Genomic DNA, 21,403 nt, shown 5'->3' with positions numbered 1-21,403 from the left:
AAAAAAAAAAAAAAAAAAAAAAAAAAAAAAAAAAAAAAAAAAAAAAGAAAAGAATGTGTATTCTGCTGTTTTAGGATGTTCTGAATATATCTGTTGGATCCATCTGGTCCAATGTGTCATTCAAAGCCACTCTTCCCTTCTTGATTTTGTTTGAATGATCTGTTCCTTGATGTAAGTGGGGTGTTAAAGTTCCCTACTATTATTGTATTACTGTCGATTACTTCCTTTATGTTTATTATTAGCTGCTTTGTGTATTTGGCTGCCCCCCCCCATATTGGGTGCATAAATATTTATAATTGTTATATCATCTTGTTGGGTTGTTACATTTATGATTGCTATAGTCTTTGTTTTAAAGTCTATTTTGTAAATATATTTTTTTAAGATTGTATTTATTTCAGAGAGAGAGTGCAAGCAGGGGGCAAGGGGCAGAGGGAGAGGGACAAGCACGCTCCCCGCTGAGCAGGGAGCCCGATGCGGGGCTCTATCCCAGGACCCCGGGATCACGACCCGAGCCGAAGGCAGATACTTAACCAACTGAGCCACCCAGGTGCCCCTAAAGTCTATTTTATCTGATAGTATTGAGTTGAGTCAGACCAGGCATTTGCCAGAGATGCAGTAGCACCAAACTGTGGGCTGCTTTTCCTGTGTTGTCCCCTGGAAAACTTTCATTGGTGGGCGGGGCCTGCAGTCAGACCAGTGGTTTGTCCCCAGCCCGACTAGTGTGTGTGGTTATCTTACCCTCTGCCCAGGGCAGGAGTCACTTTGGAGGGTCCCAGTCCCTGTTGGGACTGCTTGCCCCATGCCAGGCTTGTGGCTCCTCTATGAATAGGCTCCGGCCGAGGGCATATTGGAGGGGTAGGGTCCGCAGGAGAATTCAGGGGCCGGGTGAACGGTGTTAGCCAGCTTTGCACAGGTGTGCTTTGGGAGGGGACCTGGAGTGGAGGCCTGGCTGGAGGGGGCGTGTCCCAAGGGGCATATGGGGGCGGGGCGTACTGTTAGCAATTAGGTAGTGAGTGTTGACACAGCGCTGGTTCCTGCAGGTGTCTGGGCTGGAGGCGAGGGGGGTGGGGGGAGGGGATGGCGCCCACCAGCTCCTTGGTTTCCAGAGGAATCTCAATGATCCCTGCGCCTCCATCATGCACTCTCAGATTAGTGAACAAATCTGCCTCCCATGTGCCCCAGAGGTTTTCAAATTGCTGCTTCTGTGCTGTGTCTCTGCAGGATTGTTTGTAGTGCTCTCTAAGGGTGGGGACTCTGTTTCCTCTCCCCTCCTGGCTCTCCCAGAGCTGAGCCCACTGATTGTCAAAGTTACGGGTTTAAGCCCTGCAGATTGTAAGAACTCAGGAAATTATGCCCCTCTGGTTTTCAAAGCCAAACATTTTGGGGATTTGTCTTCCCCGTGTGGGTTCCAGTGCCTGGGGTGCTTGTTGTGAGGGTCTGTTTCTCTCCTCTTTGGCACCCACAGTTCCCTCCCTCCCATGGACAGTCCCACAGGTCCCTTTAGCTCTCGACCACATCGCCACCCTTCCTACCCTCTTCTCTGCCTTTAGCTGTTAAGTCTGTTCTGCTAGACTTTGGATCATTTTCTGGGTTATTTACAGTGCTGTGTTACCTAGCTGTACCTGCCAGACAAGGTGTGCTTAGGGTCCTCCTACCCCACCATCTTCCCCAGAAATCTCAATCAACTTTAAAGTATGGAACAAAGGTCTTTCTAAAACTTAACATTACCCAAAGTGTTAGGTATTTAGGGGTGCCTCGGTGGCTCAGTCGTTAAGCATCCGCCTTCGGCTCAGGTCATGATCCAAGATCCTGGGATTGAGCTCCCCATCGGGCTCCCTGCTCAGCGGGAAGCCTGCTTCTCCCTCTCCCACTCCCCCTGCTTGTGTTCCCTCTCTCTCTGACAAAATAAAATCTTAAAAAACAAAACGAAACAAAAACCAAAGTGTTGGGTATTTAAATAAATGAAAACTACCTAAAAATGAAAAGGGGTCTATGACCCATATCCCACTCAATTTCTTGCTGCCTCCGTAGTTTAGTTTTAACCCTAAAACTAAAGGGTTTGGGGGCACTCCTCAAGACCAGGACCTGATCCTGACCCCCTCACTTTTAGGAAATGACAATCCACATGAGCCTCCACCAAATTTCCTCATGTGTCTTGCCATGATAGGATTCTGACCAAACTTAAGTTCCTCTTTCCCATTTCTGACTCCATACTTTTGTTCATGCTGTTCTCTACCAAGAAAGCCATTTCCCCATCCTCTGATCGCCCTTACTTCTCCCGTGAAGGCTACACTAGCTACTTTATAGTTTTAGGGGCAGAAGAAAAGATGGCCTGTGTTAAATATCTGGTGCCTGTGTTCAGATTACACAAATTTGAGGATTTTTTTTCTTTCTGTCTATACATATCTACAAATGACTCGAATATGAGAATATTTACTAAATACTAGAGGAGTATTTAAATATGAGGCATTTACTCGTGACCAACTGAGGATTTTTTACCTCTGCTGCCCACACTCCCTTTGACCAACATGAACCAGAAGTTTCTCACCGCCCACTAGATGGCACTGCTTACTTGTTCAGTGGTGACGCTTAAAGGCTACTGTTCCAACTGGGACAAAGTAGACAAATCTTGAAGACACTCTCCTTTTGTAAACCATGCCACTTGCCCCTGCAGAGGTCTCCAATTAGGCCACACTGGGACTATGACGAAATATAACAGTGATCACTTTTAGTCTTCACATCTATAGCCTATTGGTCTAAAATGACCCAATAATAGCTGCTATTATTAGAGTTTGTAAGCCCTTGGCTCTTCAAGTATTATAACATCCTAAGGCTGACTGCCCCAAGCTAGTATTCACCTTCATCTTCTAAAACAACAAAACTTTAATCACGACTCCCCACAAATGAAAAGGGACACCACCGAAAATGGAGATGAGGCTTTCTACAATTGAGGGTAGAGACAACTTTCGGCTTCAAACAACCCTCGGGAAGCAGAGTAGCTGAGGCCCAGGGATACCGTGTGTGCCTGCAGAGAAATGTGAATGACCAGGTCACTGAGCCCAAGTAGGGAAACTGGCCAACTCGGCCTCGCATGGCCCTGGAAAGACAGCAGGGGACTGCTGGGCCGCTTCCCTCTTGGCTCTGCTCCGACGCTGGGAGAAAACTTCACCTAAGTCAGAACCTTCTGAGCCTCAATTTGTTTCAATATCAAGTCGGCTTTAAAAATTATGGCACACAAAATATATTAAAAGAAGCAGTACCTACAAAGTGTTAAAAGCAGAACATAATGGATTTAATATTTTGAATTGATTTAGAGACAAAGTATTTTTATTATCTCAATAACCTTGATAAAACATGAGGGACAGACAATGGCTCTGAAGGAACGATCTTGAAAATATCTTGTTTCCTCCTAATAATGGTTTCCAGGCAGGAGGGGCGACCTGCGGTCACCATGCCAGGATAGCTGAGACTTCCTACATACCACTTAGTTTCTGAACGAAATGTCTGTTGTCCTTCTGTGAAAAGCTGACAGTGAGAAACTTCCTGGCCTTTCTAACATGCAGCTGGTTATCTGTGGTCGACAGCGAGAGGCCACCACCAAGTTAAGTTAGGACAAGAGCCCGCTAAGCATCCCGTACAAGCAGAACGCGTTGTCATTCCGTGGAAACAGGCTATTCCTAAATCCCACTCCGCACCTCAAGCTAAACGAAGACCCAGGAACACGGGGAAACCCGGCTGGCAGCGGGGCCATGTGCCGAGAGGCCGGGTCTTTCAATTAAATAAAACAAGGGTTTTTTATTTCATTATCTACTCCTGGGAAGACACCGCGAGACTGCTGCAAAGCTGCTAGTTATGCTGGTCAAGAGGCACATATGTTCTATAACAGATTCAAGCACAAAACTCAACCAGATAAACCAGATACGAACTAGTGCGAGAGCTTCAGAACAACAGTAGAGCCGAAGTCCGTGAAACGCGCACTTGCTCTGGAGACGCTCAGAACGGGGTCCTGCCGAACAGGTCCAAGTGCCGACAGTGAGCGGAGGGCGAGGGGCCAGGGCACGCTGGCCGGGGGAGAGGGGATTGACTTAGAAAAGGTTCAGGTCAAAATACAGCAAAGCTCAGATCCGGGAGATAAATGGTGAGCTGCGTGAGTTTCTTTGGGGCACAAACTTTTATACTTTTTTTTAAGCAGGCTCCAGGCCCAGCCTGGAACCCGACGTGGGGCTTGAACTCACGACCCTGAGATCATGACCTGAGCTGAGATCAAGGGTCAGAGGCTTAACCGACTGCGCCACCCAGGCGCCCCAGGGGCACAAACTTTTAAAATCGGAAGTTTTGTGAGGAAGGTTAGGCAAGCAAAATATTCTGAATCTGGGATATTACAACACTGAGACGGACAAACTGACATAACTTTAACAGAATTGGAAGAAGTCTTTTAAGAAGCTAGTTTATTTTTGGTTTCACCCGCAGCAAGACGAGACATGAAAAAACGTGGCCTCCGCAAGCTCACTTCCATCTCATCCTCCTTCTGCCAGTTTCGTCGCCAAACATGTGAGCGCAGTCCTACCCCTCGGCCCCACTGTCCCTGAGGTCAGTCTCGGAGGCAGTGTGGGGTCCGTCCGTCCGTCTGGCCCTCCCACAGTTCCACACAGTGAACAAAGTCTAGGCTTTAAACACACCCAGTGGCTTGTAGCCACGCGTTGCGCTCACGTTGTCCTCTTCCTCCCTCCCTTCCGGCTCTGGGATGGCACATCCGGGGACTCGGCGGAGGAGGGGGGGCGGGGACGGGGGCGCGGGGGCGGCCCGGGGTACAGCCGCCGCTTGCCTGCGCACTGTCCGTGCGGCTGGACAACAGGGGGCACACTGAAACCTCAGGGGCTCCCTCATTGTCCTTCACCCCCCCCGTCGCAGGGGAAACGGACACAGGTCTTGAACAAACGCAAGGAATCACCTGGCTGAATCTCTTCAAGGGCATATTCAGGATTGACAACAGAGGAGCCACCCAAAACCTGCTTGTCAATTGCCAACCACATTCAACAAAGGTATAAAACACAATTACTTTATTGACTTCTTACAATCAAACACTGCCAACTACCATCACTTCCACTCATGCATCAGTAAAGAAAAGGATATTTCCTTAGTACTTTCAAATGATACATTTAAACAATAAAACAGAACTTAAAATGCACCCTGATTAATTATGTAAACTGGTAATTTAAAAAAAAATAACAATTTGGTTCCTTTCTTCATAAAATGGAAATTTAAATATTTCTCCTGATAGTCTTGAGGTTCTCATTATGTCATGAGTAGTGCAAAGTGTGGCGCACAGAGTTTCAGCTAGAAAGGTGTGTCTTACACACCTTACTCAACAAACGAAATGTGCATAACAAAATGCATAGAGTCAATGCATGATAGAAAGCATGTTTCAAATACAAGGTGGCCCCTCAGGCCGCCATATTATTTAGGTTTTGCATTATCATTTATGGCATTATAGATTAATTATACATAACAGACTTTTATACATTTTAACCCTGAAGATAAGAAAAATAACTGTTGCTTGAAAAAGTTATTCCAGGTAGCCATTTGGTTTGTATCAGGAGAGAGGGAGCCCCCGGGAGCCTGGTGTCTGGCCCGTCTGGAGTCCTCAGCACCCGGGCTCCGCCGCACACGGGACGCGTCACAGTGAGCGTTTCCCGGCCCCGCGGGCCCCCCCCCTCCCCGGCCCGTCTCTGCTATCGCCCCCCGTGTGGTTTTCCCTTTTTTTTTCTGGATGAACTGTATTACTCTATTATTTTGTCTTGTCTCCTCAGCTCTTGTATGGCCTTCCGTTTCAATTATTCATAAACCCTTTCAGAAGATCCTCCGAGAGCTCCATAAGGGGAAGCTCCGGGGACGGGAAATCCAGGGGCGGGAGACTGGGTATGGGGATGTCCTTGGCTCTCCCCGCGCTCGCGGCCAGGCTCTGCCAGCCGGACGAGGCCTCGGCGGTCTCGGGAGGCGGCGGCAAGCTCCACAGCTCCGACTTTTCTACGAAGTCAGCATCCACACCCAGCTCCTTCTCTACTGCGCCCTTTAGAAGTCTGGCCTTCTCGGCCTTCAGCTGTTTATTTTCCTTCCTTAATCTTTCATTCTCAGCCACGAGGAACTCCACGTGCCTCTTCAAATCGGCGATCTTGGTCGCCTGCTCCTCTATGACTGTCTTATCATCTTTGGGGGCTCTGCTTCCGACGCGCGGCTCTGCCGGCTCACGCTTCTGCTCAAGTAAAAACAGGAGTGTGTCTGGGTCCCTGTCAAAGACCCCCTGAATTTCAGGCAGACGCTTCTCCGCGGAAGGGCCGTATTTCTCAGAGAGAAGGGGACTCTGGCCCTCGGCGTCCTCAGAAGAGGGCCTGGGAGATGCCTGCAGCTGGGCGGCCGCCTCCCTGTCTGTGCTCTGCTGGGCTTTCAGTCTCTCCTCCCGCTTGGCCCTTTTCCACCTCTCCTGGATGAGGAGCAGCTGTTTCATGTGGCTATCCCTTTGCAATTCCAGTGACAGATGAGCCTATTACAAGAAGGAAAGGGATCATTTAATATTTAAGTCTCTTTAGTAATATCCAATGAATATAATCCCAAGATCCTATCCTCCTTTCTGAACAACTTTGTAACACTTAAAATTTACATACTATGTTTGCTATTCAACAGAGCCTCAAATTTTTTTAAACAAGTATTAGGTCTCAGCTGGGCCAGAGGCCACTCCCACCCACAGCAGTCACGGCCCGGCCACAAAGAGGGTCCCTGCAGGCCACAAAGGGGATTACGGAGGACTGCACCTCTGAGCCCCACAGGACATCTCCTACATAAGGTCACTCCGTCAAGACCAGGAGACGAAGGTGAACTCCCTAACAGACAAATAAAGACAGTCAAAATAAGGAGACAGAAGAACACATTCTAAATGAAAGAACAAGACAGATCCTCAGAAAAACAATTAAATAAAACAAAGATGAGCAATCTACCCCATAAACAGTTCAAAGTAATGGTCATAAAGATGCTCACCAAACTTGGGAGAAGAATGGATGAACGTAAGTCTTCAACAAAGAGACAAAAATCTCTCTACAATAAGAAAGTACCAAGCAGAGCAGAATACAACAAACAAAAAATACACTATAGGGAATAAACAGATTAGATGATACAGAAGAAGAGATCAGCCATCTGAAAGGGTAGAAATCACCCAAAATCAACATCAAAAGAAAAAAATTTTTTGGATGAGGACAGTTATTATTTGTTGCCCCTCTGGGGCAACAAAGCATAATAAGAAAACTTGTATGAAGAAATAATTACAACGACTGCAATAGCCAAACTATGGAAAGGGCCCAGATATCCACTGACAGATGAATGGATAAAGAAGATGTGGTATATATATATATATACAGCGAAATACTACTCAGCCATCAAAAGAATTAAATCTTGCCATCTGCAATGGTATGGATGGAACTAGAGGGTATTATGCTAAGCGAAGTCAGTCAGAGAAAGACAAATACCGTATGACTTCACTCATATGTGGAATTTAAGAAACAAAACAGATGAACATAGGGGAAAGGAAAAATAAAATACGACGAGAACAGGGAGACAAACCATAAGAGACACCAAACTCTAGGAAACAAACAGGGTTGCTGGAGGGGAGGTGGGTGAGGGGGATGGGGTAATTGGGTGACGGGCATTAAGGAGGGCACTTGTGATGAGCACTGGGTGTTATATGCACCTGATGAATCACTAAATTTTACCCCTGAAATTAAAAAAAAAAAAAACAAGGAATAGAGCTTTTTAAAAATAATTTTTATTTTAAAACAAAACAAAAAAGAAATAGCTGAGAACTTCCTTAACACGGGGAAGAAAACAGACATCAGGTCCAGGAATCAAAAAAAGCCCCAAACAAATTTAACCCAAAGATCCATACCAAGACATATTATAGTTAAACTGTCAAAAATTAAAGATAAAGTGAATCTTAAAAGCAGCAAGAGAAAAACAACTAGTTACATATAAGGGAATCCCCACAGGATTATCAGCTGGGTTTTTGTGGGGGTTTTTTGGTAAATCTCTTTCCTCACCTTTGTAACAACATCTAATTTTTAAGGTGGTTTTATTTTATATCATTTCTGTACAGATCTTTGCACTCTGGTTTAGATGAAAACTATATAACCTCAACTATAAAATAACATTGGGATGTTATTAATTATATAAATCAATTTTATTTTATTTTATTTTATTTTAAGATTTTGTCAGAGAGCGAGAGCGCACAAGCAGGGGGAGCGGGAGAGGGAGAAGCAGGCTCCCTGCCGAGCAGAGAGTCAGACGTGAGGCTCGATCCCAGGACCCCAGGATCATGACCTGAGCCGAAGGTGTCTACGCCTAACCGACTGAGCCACCCAGGCGCCCCTAAATCAATTTTATTTTCACCATCAAAATGACCACATTCTATCAACAGCAGTGTAAAGTCCGCCATCACCGAACTGCAGCAGCAACTGGGAGGAGCAACATGGGAAACAGTTTGGCAATTACAGAAATGAAAACACTTTTCCAACGTACATGAGTTCCATAGAAAGACCAATGTGAAATATTCAAATACTAGAATAAAACAGAACAAGCATCCCATACTGTTCAATAACTGAACACAGCTACTCTTTCTTCAGCGACTGGACCAAGTGCAGGATGCAGTAGGACAGTGATCATGGACAAGTTTTCATAATTTCAGCACATTTCATTCTCAGTTTCTGGAGTAGAAACACAGACTGGAGAAGTGTCACTAAGGAGGAGGGGGACCAAAAAAACCTTAGGAGAGTTGACCATAGACCACGTGGTACAAATTTTAGAAAAGTGCAAAACTCCTGCCTGGAAGTGTGTTTTTCTGACCACCACCGTGAGGAAGACAGTGCAAAAATGTGATCATCTATTTTTCCCCTAAAGTCTTGTTAGGTCTTCTAACATCACAACCCTATTCACACTAACAATACTAGAGTCCTAACAAATAATATCAATTACGGTATCTGGAAGGAAATGGAGAACATGTTTTATCTGCCTGGTACTCTGTTTAGGACCAACTAAGGCCGTGGTCATTGACATGATCTCTCCTAAATGCTGGAAAGGCTCTGGCCTTTTAAGATAAATGCTCTGGCTGGTGCTCATGTCTGCACAAAGCATGCCTGCAAGTCCCTGGGTCCCCATGCCAAGGGCAGAAACCCCTGGCGGGGGTGGGGGAGGGGGCGGGGAGAAGAGGGAGAAGGCTGGCTCTCTCCCATTCCTCCCAAAGCAAGCAGGGGAGCGGCCGTGGGGCCTCAGCAGGACGCCCCGTGACCTTCCGCGGTCAGCCCTCTGTGGAGCTGCCACAGAGGAGGAGGCTCAACTGGGGCAGATGTCACCTGCCGCACGAAGACCTGGAACACGAAAGGTGTCAATTCTTCCCAAATCGCTATACAGGTTTAATGCAATTCCATCCACATCACAGCAAGATGCCAGTTACGAAAAGGGGGAAGGCTAGGCCTCTGGTGGTAATGTTACAGTGAATCCTCTGCCAAAGAGATGTGTTCAGTTATTAAATCCTGAACCCTAAAAATTAGATGTTGTTACAAAGATGATCCAATCCAGTTAATGAATCCTCTGCCAAACAAGAGTAGCTGTGTTCAGTTACTGAACAGTATGGGATGCTTGTTCTGTTTTATTCTAGTATTTGCACATTTCCAGAATCAGGTGGATTCTAAGCAAAAGGTCTGCAGGCCAGGAGCGGCACGATATATTTAAAGTGCTGAAACGAATCAATAAATACCCAGCAAGGCTATCATTCTGAATTGAAGGAGAGATAAGAGAGTGTCCCAGACAAAACAAAAGCTAAAGGAGCTCATCAGCACTAAACCAGTTACAAGAAGCATTAAAGTGGAAAAGAAAAGACCAAAACTAGAAGAAAACACATGAAAGAAAAAATCTTGCCAGCAAGGAAAAACACAGAAAAGGAGTGGACCAACCACGGATAAAGCTAGTATGAGGGTTAAAAGAACGAAGTCGACAAAATCTACTATAATTAGTTAAGGGACTCATTAAATAAGGTATAAAACAGATGTCAAAAACATAAAAACGTGTGTGCGTGAGGGTGATAAAGTGAATAAAAATGCACTTGCTTTTAGAATGCATTCAAACTTAAATGACCACCAACCTAAAACAGAGAGCTATATACATGCAATCATATAGGAACCTCACGGTAACCACAAATCAAAAATCTGTAACAGACACAAACAGAAAGGAATCCAATGATAACATTAAAGAAAGTAAATCACAAGGGAAGAGAGCAATAGAAGGAACAAGAACTGCAAAACAACAAGAAAACAATTTTTTAAATGGCAATAAATACACACCAACCGATAATTACTTTAAATGTAAACAGACTAAATGCTCCAATCAAAACAGGTAGGGTGGTTGACTGGATTTAAAAAAAAAGGACCTACATACATGTTCCCTACGACAAACTTACTCCCAACCTAAAGACACACGGGCTAAAAGCGGAGAAATGGAAAAAGATATTCCACGCAAACAGAACAGAATAAAAGCTGCGGTAGCAATACTTACATCAGGAGAAATACACTGTAAAACAAAAGCAGTAATAAGAGACAAAGGAGGGCGTTACACAATGATAAAGGATCAATCCAACAAGAAGAAAACACCTGGAAACATTTATGCAGCCAACATAGGAGCATAAATAAATACATAAACCTAAATACATAATACCTAAATACATAAAGCAAATATTAACAGACCCAAAGGGAGAAACTGACAGTAACAGAGTAACAGGGAACTTGAACACCCCACTTACACCAAAAGATAGATCCAGACATAAAATTATTAAGGAAACATTGGCCTTGAAAGACACATTAGACCAGATGGACTTAAATCCATCCAAAAACAATAGAATACACACTCTTCTCAAATGCACATGGAACAGTCTCCAGGATAAATCACGTTAGTCCACAATAAATTTAAGATTGAAATCATTTCAAGCATCTTTTCTAACCACCAGAGTATGTAACTAGCAATCAACTACAAGAAGAAAACTGGAAAAAACACAAACACGTGGAGGCTAAAACATGCTACTAAGCAAGGTCAATAAAAAGAAAAAATCAAAGAGGGGGCGCCTGGGTGGCTCAGTCGTTAAGCGTCTGCCTTCGGCTCAGGTCATGATCCCAGGGTCCTGGGATCGAGTCCCACATCGGGCTCCCTGCTCGGCGGGGAGCCTGCTTCTCCCTCTCCCACTCCTCCTGCTTGTGTTCCCTCTCTCGCTATGTCTCTCTCTGTCAAAAAATAAAAAAAAAAAAAAAAAAAAAAGAAAAAAGAAAAAATCAAAGAGGACTCCAAAAAAAGACACGGAGCAATGAAAACACAACAGTTCAAAGACTACGGGACACAGCAAAAGCAAAAGGCAAGTTAAGAGTGATACTGATGACCTCAAGAAACAAGAAAAATCTCAATCTAACCTTTCAGATAAAGGAACTAGAAAAGGAAGAAGAAAGCCCAAAGTAAATGGAAGGAGATAATAAAGATCAGTGTGGCAATAAGTGAAATGGAGACTTTAAAAAATAGAAAAGATAAAAGAAACGAAGAGCTGGTTTTCTGAAAAGACAACAAAATTGATAAACCTTCAACAACACTCATCAAAAAAAGAGGACACTTACATATAAAATCAGAAATGAAAAGAGAAGTTACAACCAATACCACAGAAATACAAAGGATTATGAGAAACTACTACAAAAACTTACATGTCAACATATTGGACAACCTAGAAGAAATGGATAAATTCTTAGAAACATATAACCTCCCAAAACTGAATCAGGAAGAAATAGAAAAATTTAACAGACTGATTACTAGTAACTGAACTGAATCTGTAATCAAAAATTCCCAACAAGCAAAGATCCAGGACCAGATGACTTCACAGGTGAATTCTACCAAACATCTTTTTTTTTAAGAGTTAATACCTATCCTTCTGAACCTATTACAAAAAATAGAAGAGCTAGGAAAGCTTCCAAATTCTGTGAGGCCAGCATTATCGTGATACCTAAACCAGACAAAGACGCTACAAAAAAGAAAATTACAGACTAATATTCCTGATGAACACAGATGTAAAAATCCTCAACAAAGTATTAGCAAACCGAATCAACAACACATTAAAAGGATCATCCACCACACCACAATCTAGTGGGATTTATTTCAGGGCTCCAAGGACTGTCAATATCTGCAAATGTATCAACCAGATAATACCAGGTTAACAAAACAAAAGGTAAAAATCATACAATCATCTCAACAGAAGCAGAGAAAGCATTTGACAAAATTCAACATTTATTCTTGATAAAGAAGCTCTCAACAAAATGGGTTTAGAGGGAAGATGCCTCAACTTTTATAATAAAGGCCATATATGAAAAACCCACAGCTTAACATCATACTCAATGGTTAGAAGCTGAAAATTTTCCCTCTTTAGATCAGGAACAAGATAAGGGTATCAGCCCTTGCCACTTATTCAATGTAATACTGAAGTCCCAGCCCCAGCAATAAGAAAAAGAAATAAAAGGTATCCAAATTGGTAAGGAAGAAATAAAATTGTCACTATTTGCAGATGACAGAATACTATATAGAGAAAACCCGTAAGAAGCCACCAGGAAAGCGGTGCCTGGGTGGCTCAGTCGGTTAAGCGTCTGCCTTCGGCTCAGGTCATGATGCCAGGGTCCTGGGATCGAGCTCCTCATTGGGCTCCCTGCTCAGCGGGGAGCCTGCTTCTTCCTCTCTGCTGCTCCCCCTGCTTGTGCTCTATCCCTCTCTCTCTCAAATAAATAATAAAATCTAAAAAAAAAAATTAAAAAAAAAAAAAAGAAGCCACCAGGAAAGTATGAGAATAAATGATTTCAGTAAGGTTTCAGGATACAAAATATACAGTAATCCATCATGTTTCTAAACACTAGTATCAAAGTAGCAGAAATTAAGAAAACAATCACATCTATAATTACATCAAAAAGAATACCTAAAAATAAATTTATAATCAAAGAGGTGAAAATGACCTATACTCTGAAAACTAAGACATGGATGAAAAAAAATTAAAGATGACACAAATAAATAGAAAGATATACTACTAAAATGTCCATATTACCCAAAGCAATCTATGGATTCAATGCAATCCCTATCAAAATACCAATGACATTTTTCAAAGAACTAGAATAATCCTAAAATTTATATGGAAACATAAAAGACCCCAAATAACCAAAGCAATCTTGATAAAGAACAAAGCTGGAGGCGCCTGGGTGGCTCAGTCAGTTAAGCATCTGCCTGGTCATGCTCAGGTCATGATCTCAGGGTCCTGGGATCAAGCCCCAAGTTGGGGGGGGGGGGGCATCCCTGCTCAGCAAGGAGTCTGCTTCTCCCTTTCTCTCTGCCCCTCTCCCACTCATGCTCGCTCCCTCTCTGCCTCTATCACAAAATAAAACCTTAAAAAAAAAAAAAAAAAAGAACAAAGCTGGAGGTACTATACTCCAGATTTCTAGCTATACTGCAAAGCTATGTAATCAAAACGGTATGGGATGGCACAAAAACAGACACATAGATCAAACAGAACAGAACAGAGATCACAAAAATAAATGCACATATAGCTAATCTATGACAAAGGAGGCAGGAATATACAATGGGGAAAAGATAGTCTCTTTAATAAAACTGGCCCACTACATGCTAAAGAATGAAATTGGACCACCTTCTTACACCACCCACAAAAATAAACTCAACATGAATTAAAGACCTAAACATGAGACCTGAAACCTAAAATTCCTGGGAAAAAACATAAGCAGTAAGTTCTTTAACACTGGTCTCAGTGATTATTTTTTGGATCTGCCTCTTCAAGCAAGGACAACAAAAGCAAAAATAAATGGGACTACATCAAAATATAAAGCTTTTGCATAAGGAGGAAACCATCAACAAAATGAAGAGGCAACAACCTACAATATGGGAGAAGGTATTCACAAATGATGAATCCAATAAGGGGTTAATATCCAAATATATAAAGCATTCATAAAACTTTATGAAAAAAAAAATCCAAAAAATGGGCAGAAGACACGAATGGACATTCCTCCAAAAAAGACATCCACATGGCCAACAGACCCATGAAAAGATGCTCAACATCACTACCAATCAGGGAAATGCAAATGAAAACCACAATAAAGTATCACCTCACACCTGTCAAAATGGCTAAAATCAACAACACAAGACACAGCAGGTGTTGGTGAGGATGTGGAGAAAAAAGAACCCACAGCTGGCGGGAATGCAACTGGTGCAGCCACTATGGTGGTTCCTTAAAAATTTAAAAATAGAACCACCATAGAACCCAGTAATTCCACTACTAGGTATTAACCCAAACAAAACAAAAACACTAATTCGAAAAGATCTCCGCACACCCTACGTTCACTGAAGCATTATTTACAATAGCCCAGATATGGAAACAACCTAAGTATCTATGGATAGATGAATGGATAAAAAAAGATGTGGTGTATATAAACGGAATATTATCCAGCCATTAAAAAGAATGCGATCTTACCACCTGTGAATAAAACAGGGATAAGATAAATACCATATGATTTTACTTGTATGCGGAATCTAAAAAGCAACTGAACAAACAGAAACAGACTCAAATACAGAGAACTGGTGGTGGCCACAGGGGAGGGGGATGGGTTGATGGACAAAATAGGTGAAGGGGATTAAGAGGTACAAACTTCCATTATAAAATAAGTAAGTCATGAAGATGAGAAGTACACCACAGGGAATCCAGTCATTAATACTGGAGTAACATTGTATGGTGAGAGATTGGAACTATACTTATGGTCACCACTGCCTAATACACATAACTGTCAAATCACTATGCTGTGCACCTGAAACTCATGTAACACTGAATTATCAACTAAACTTAAAAATAAACAAACGAAAAAAAAAAAAATAAACAAAACGAATGAATGAATGGCAGTTGAGGAAGAGAGAGACTCAGGAACATGCCCAAGGTCACAGAGCCAAAAGGCAAAGCTGGGGTGTGGACCAACCAGGGCAGGAGAGCCCCACTGTGGTAGTTTTAACACGTCTATAAACTTTTGAACAGTCCTATCAAGAGACGGAGTCTAATACCCTCCCCTCAAACCTGGGTGAGCCTTTGGGGTCAATTCAAGGAACAATGCAGAAGAAGGGATGGTGCTGGGAAACTTCAACTGCCACGTGGCCAGGTTACAGAGACCAGAAAGAGGAGGAGGAGGAGAACGATGCTGTGCTACCTGAGGAGCCCTAGCTGTCTCAGGCCGTGCTAAGTCTCCCCATCCCAGCACCGGACGGGAGAAGCCACCTGGGAGATGACATCATCAGCTGCCACCATCTGACTGCATGATAGCTCCCCACCCCCTCAACTGACAACTGCCCAGCTGAGCCCAGTCAACCTGATTTGTGAACAAATGCCTATTTAAAAAGAAAAAAAAAAAAACAAAAACTTTTATGATAACACAAAAACCTTATGATCTCCTTCCACTTAATGAAGAGTAAATCATCATGCCATATAGTTAATGAACTTACCTGTGTGTGAGCAGCTTCATGTGAAAATCTAGTAACTATGCTGCAAGAACCGCATGAAATGTTTGTCTGTCCTCAACATTGCTGAAGTATTCATTTACTATGTCTGACACCATGTGCAAGGCTTGTGTGTAAGCAGTCTACCTTTACATGGGCATCATGATGAAGTTTTCTTACTGTTTTATGACCTTGCTTTCAAAGAATTACATTACCATTTGGTACGCCTCTCCCGTAAACGGGAGAAACCACATATTAGCCTATCATCACAGGTAAGTGGGTTTTTAAAGATGTAACAATATTTCCAACACTGTATTATGAATATGACTGTAACACTATACACCATAAACATTCTATAATGAATGAGTCATACATTAGTGTTTAGGCTGGTCTACCATAAAGCAACCATATTGCTTCTTCTTCGTTATCAGCGCATGCATTGTTTGTTATACCTGCAAATAAATGAGTTCTTTTCACATTTTTATTTCTGATGTCTCATGTCAGTAATACATGTAACATCTACAGTACTGATGTCGGTACTAACAGACAATTCATCCCATAAACAGGCAACAGAAACTTTAACCTATATAGAGTCGACAAATACAGGACAGTACGCTAACCGTATTTTCTCTTTCTTGTGATTTTATTATTTTCTTTTTTCTAGCTTATGGCTGTATAAGAATACAGTATATAGTCATGCAACATACACAGTATGTGTAATCAACTGTTAATGTTATTGTTAAGGCTTCTGGTCAACAGAATATCAGTAATTAAGTTTTGGATGGGGGGGGGAAGTTTAGGCAGACTTTCGACTATTTAGGAGGCTGGCACTTGTAAGCCTCAAGTTGTTCAAGACTCAACTGTATTTTCCACATTTTCTATGCTGAACGTGTTGTCAATGAGTATTTGTGGAAACTTTCTGTTAACAATTTTCTACTTGTAAAAGTAACATATCCACAGTAAAGTGTGTGGGGGAAAAAAAGCTTTAATATTTTGTTTAAAATGCTATGGCATTCTGTTAACCATACTGGGTGCTTTAAAAAAAATTCTAAGTGAGAAAAACAGTGGTCTAAAAAATAATAATAATGACAATGTGATTCAATCAGAATTCTATTCTGATATGATGTTTTAAAATTTTTTAAACAAAAAAGCAAAAACAAAATAACTGGACCTTTCTATCTTAGATAAGCTAACTTTTTTATTCATAAACAAAACCCCATTCATTCAGAAAGTCAGAAGTCCTTTCCAAATCAACATATTGAAAACTTTTTTGAACAACCCTACCCCTGTGAAATGCCATTTGTACTAAGCTTAAAATTAGAAAACTTTCCTCTTTAGATATTCATTCTACAACTAGTTAAGATCTTTTTTTAAAGATTTATTTATTAGAGAGAGAGATGGGGGGAGAAGGAGAGAGAGAATCTCTAAGCAGACTCCAGGCTGAGTGCAGAGCCCAGAGTAGGGCTCGATCCCAGGACCCTAAGATCATGATCTGAGCTGAAATCAAGAGTCAGATGCTTAGGGATGCCTGGGTGGCTCAGTCGGTTAAGCATCTGCCTTTGGCTCAGGTCATGATTCCGGGGTCCTGGGATCAAGTCCTACGTCAGGCTCCTTGCTCAACGGGGAGCCTGCTTCTCCCTCTGCCTGCCGCTGCCCCTGCTTGTGCTCTCTCTGACAAATAAATAAAATCTTAAAAAAAAAAAAAAAAAGTCAGACACTTAACCAACTGAGCCACCCAGGTGCCCCAGCTAAAATCCCTTTTTATTAACAAGGGTTCAGGAGGCTCAGTGCATGTTTGTATTACATGGCTAACATGAGCAGTTCTATACCAAGGGAAGAGCATGGAATAGAACATAACTTTCAGGTTCTCTTGGTTCAGTTTGAGGAAGTGGTATTTCTTCCCTGCCCGCTGATATCCCCTAAGGATCTCCTTAATTCAATTAGACAAACACTACTGAGTATCTCCTATGTACCCTGCCACTTTTATAATTAGAAAATCATCTTTGGATAAAGGTATTTTCAAAACCTTTATCCAAAGATAAAGGCCCTCCCCAAACACAGAAGAAATTTAAAACCGTTGGTGAAACAAAATTTAAAGGTACCAGAACTGCTTAGGAATTCAGGAAAAGACAAATTCAGATTTAAATTATTTTTGGCATGCAAAGGGAAGGCCAACTGGTTTCCCCCTTGGCCAGACCTGCTTACTCTCTGTGAGCTAATGCTCAGGAGAGGCCCTAGAAGTCTCTAAGGAACACATCTGGTGATCTGAGATCTAGGAGTAACTAAGAAAAAACAGAAGTTTCTGCATGCCATGTCTGGGACACTGATAGCAGTTCACTGAGTTTTAATTTCTGAAGTACTCTTCTCTTATCCAACTTATGTATTTTGGACTACGGTGTTTTGAGAGGGGCGCAATACTTTATTTTACACACAGTTCAAGTCTCCACAAGAAAATCCTTCTAACCCTTATCACAAATACTAAGAAATTGTCTCACCTGCTCAGACTGTGTGAGCTTCATGGCTTCAGAAAGATATGCTGGTTAAAAAAAAAAAGGCACATTAATATGAGTGTCATAATCTTTTAATCAACAGGTCAAAGGAAGAGTTTTAGTACTCCTAGGACAAAAAGAACTGGTTTTAGAAGCAATTCTGCTACATAGTTATCCTGTTCCTGAACAGAAACAAGGTGGGGATTTTAAGACAGGATTCTTAACTTCTCCAAGAAAGAAGTCAGTGGTAACCAACTGGAGATATTCTCTACCCCATTTTGAAGGGGTTTTTCTTCAAAATCCTTGTAGATTTCATAATTAAGAAAGTAAAGATGGCCTAATTAGAAATATAGGATCGGGAAGGATTAAAATTAAACAGGAACCTATCAAAACCCTACTACTCATTTTGATCACAAATCAAAATCAGAGACTGATTATTAGTGTCTTTTTACCCACATGAATACCTGGACTATATCATTTTGGCCTCCTATAGAACTACTTTTATTGAATTATTTCTGAGCTATCCCATCAACCTACCATGAATCAGGTAGTTAAGAGCCATAAGAACCTGCTGACTTATTTATTGTAAGCAAGTTGCTGAGGATAGAATAATGTCCTTTATGAAGACCATAAATGGTAATTCAATAAACTTCTCTCTGACCTTAGGATCAGTTCTTGGGTGACTTAATTTACTTGGATTTAAAAAGTCACTGTAAAAATCCCTAATTTTCCTCTCTGAGCTACCTTCTAGAAAGCTCAAAGCCAAGTTCTCCTTCTATCAAATAAGCAAGAACTCATGGTGCATTTTGTGAACTATGCTTCCAGGCACTCCTCATTTTATCTTTCTGTGGCTTCCTCATCTGCTTATTTCTAATTACATTTTATATTTTGCTATATTCCTTTCTAAGGCCTTTTATATACTGTGGAACAAAACGGTATAAATGAAAAGTAATATAATAATAGATCACGCACAATCTCCATTTTTTATTTCTTGCTTACTATAAACTTTTCAGTGTCTCTCATCCCTACATTAAGTTCCTTTTTGCCTTTTTGCAGATACTACAAGGCAATGTTTCTGTCATCTTAATTCAAATATTTTAAATGGTTTTGTTGTCTGCCAGTTTCCATCATAGTCTTTAAGATACAGATTAACTGGATGGTCTCTCCCCAACAGAAAACAGTTGGTTCTATAGCCTTTGCTCTAGCCATACTTATATTTTTTTCTCAACTTTTGCCCTTTATTCCTATAGTAAGTCTGAATAGCTGCATACAGACTGCCTTCGGCTCAGGTCATGATGCCAGGGTCCTGGTATCGAGCCCTGCGTCGGGCTCCCTGCTCAGCAGGGAGTCTGCTTCTCCCTCTCCCTCTGCCTGCTGCTTCTCCTGCTTGTACACTCTCTCTGTCAAAAATAAATAAACTCTTTAAAAAATAAAAATAAATAAATAAATAAATAAAATTTGGGTCTTAAGGGGCACTTAGCTGGCTTAGTCAGTAGTGTGTGACTCGATCTCAGGATTTTAAGCTCAGCCCCACGTTCGGTGTAGATCACTTAAAAACAAAATCTTAAAAATATGTACTTATAAATAAAGTAAATTTGCTCTTTTCGCTATTTGTGAAAAAAATGAAACCCACTTAGGGAAGTGGACTGTGTAAGACCACAAGTAAGAATTCTAACGACTGAGCCACCCAGGCACCCCTAACCACGTCAATTTTCAACTCCACTCTGGAACACAAGGCTATTTTTTTTTAAAGATTTTATTTATGTATTTGACAGAGCGAGAGAGGGAACACAAGCAGAGGGAGTGGGAGAGGGAGAAGCAGGCTTCCCGCTGAGCAGGGAGCCCGATGCGGAGCCCAATGCAGGGCTCGATCCCAGGAATCATGACCTAAGCTGAAGGGAGAAGCTTAATGACTGAGCCACTCAGGCGCCCCACAAGGCTATTTTTAACCAAGTCTGAACTCCAAATCAAATCAGCTCAGTGGGATTAACTAATCACACTTAAATTCTGTCTCCCTAATTAGAGCTAATGGGATCCAAAAGGCTGCCTTTATCTTTTCTACTCCTGAGAATGTGGCAGAATGCAGATACTGAGAAAGTAGGAAGGGGCGTGTAAAGCCCAACATCAATCTTAACTCCTCAAATAAAGACAGGGATGTAGAGGGTGTCTGGGTGGCTCAGTCGGTTAAGAGTCTGCCTTAGGCTCAGGTCATGATCCTGCAGTCCCTGGATCGAGCCCCACATCGGGCTCCCTGCTCAGCAGGGAGTCTGCTTCTCCCTCTGACCCTCCTCCCTCTTGTGCTCTCTCTCTCTCTCTCTCAAATAAATAAATAAATAAAATCTTAAAAAAAAAAAAAAAAAGACAGGGATATAGGTTAGGAATGAAGGAGACCTTTCTCCCTTTTATATACTCAGAATCTCCTACTGCTCAATGCACAACATAATGCTGGTCACTCCACTGTATTTTATTTTATATACATGTAACCACAACCACTGCGGGTTATCTAATCAAAGGTATTATTTCAGTGGCATTCATCCACAGCATTTTTTAAAAATATTTTCTTTATTTGACAGAGAGAGAGAGAGTACAAGCAGAAGGAGTGGCAGGTAGAGGGAGAAACAAGCTCCCCACTGAGCAGGGGTTCGATCCCAGGACCCTGGGATCATGACCTGAGCCAAAGGCAGACCCGTAACCGCCTGAGCCACCCAGTCACCCTACACAACACTGTTTGTTTTTTTTTTTAATAGTGTAGTACACTGTCTTTTCTGTAAGGTGACTATAAATTTAACAATTTGATTCACAACAAAATACCGTTTATGAAAGATTTAAAGAGCACTAGCTGCCAAGTTTAATTCTGTATAAAGCTCTCCATGAAACTCACCATAAAAATTCACAAAGACTTACAGGGTACATATTAGGCCCTCAGCCTTACTGCTGAAGGGGTACACTTCAGTGGCAAAATTAATTCTTTTAAAAATAAGACTTGAAATTTTCTCTGAAAATCACGGGCGTGTAGGCAAAAATCACTGACATAAAAGAACTTAGTCAAACCAGTATCCACCGTGTGGTCTGTAGTCCAGCCCTAAGGCAACACTGGAGGGTACACTCTGCCAAGAAACAACATGGTTTTAATCATCACAGTGGCCTAGAAAAAAATAGTGTCTTCCTCGCTCTAAGAAAGGTGGCCTATTTTGAATGCAGCATGAGTAAATCACTCCCTCCCCGAAGTTTTTAGGTTTGTTAATCAGCCAACAGAAACCAGTCTTTACATAACAGACCCCAAATATCTATTTCTGAGTTCAACATATGCTAAACTGCAACTG

The 21,403-nt window shown here is 42.0% G+C and overlaps 1 protein-coding gene across 3 annotated transcripts in view; it reads right to left on the bottom strand.

Moving 5' to 3' along the window:
* Nucleotides 1-5,038: 5,038 nt before the first annotated feature.
* Nucleotides 5,039-21,403, bottom strand: part of NRBF2 (nuclear receptor binding factor 2) — a 34,126-nt gene continuing 17,761 nt past the window's right edge. For all 3 annotated transcript variants that reach the window (XM_021699556.1, XM_021699558.1, XM_021699557.2), the window contains 2 exons: nt 18,087-18,127; nt 5,039-6,541 (listed from right to left, as the gene is read on the bottom strand). In XM_021699556.1, coding sequence (XP_021555231.1) covers nt 5,831-6,541; nt 18,087-18,127 — 752 coding nt within the window. In that variant the 3' untranslated portion in view covers nt 5,039-5,830. The remainder of the gene's footprint in view (nt 6,542-18,086; nt 18,128-21,403) is intronic.

Source organism: Neomonachus schauinslandi, chromosome 6 (assembly GCF_002201575.2).
Source record: "Neomonachus schauinslandi chromosome 6, ASM220157v2, whole genome shotgun sequence".
Lineage (NCBI taxonomy): Eukaryota > Metazoa > Chordata > Mammalia > Carnivora > Phocidae > Neomonachus > Neomonachus schauinslandi.
The sequence above is the reverse complement of the archived record's forward strand: the minus strand, read 5'-3'. Positions and strand labels throughout refer to the sequence as shown.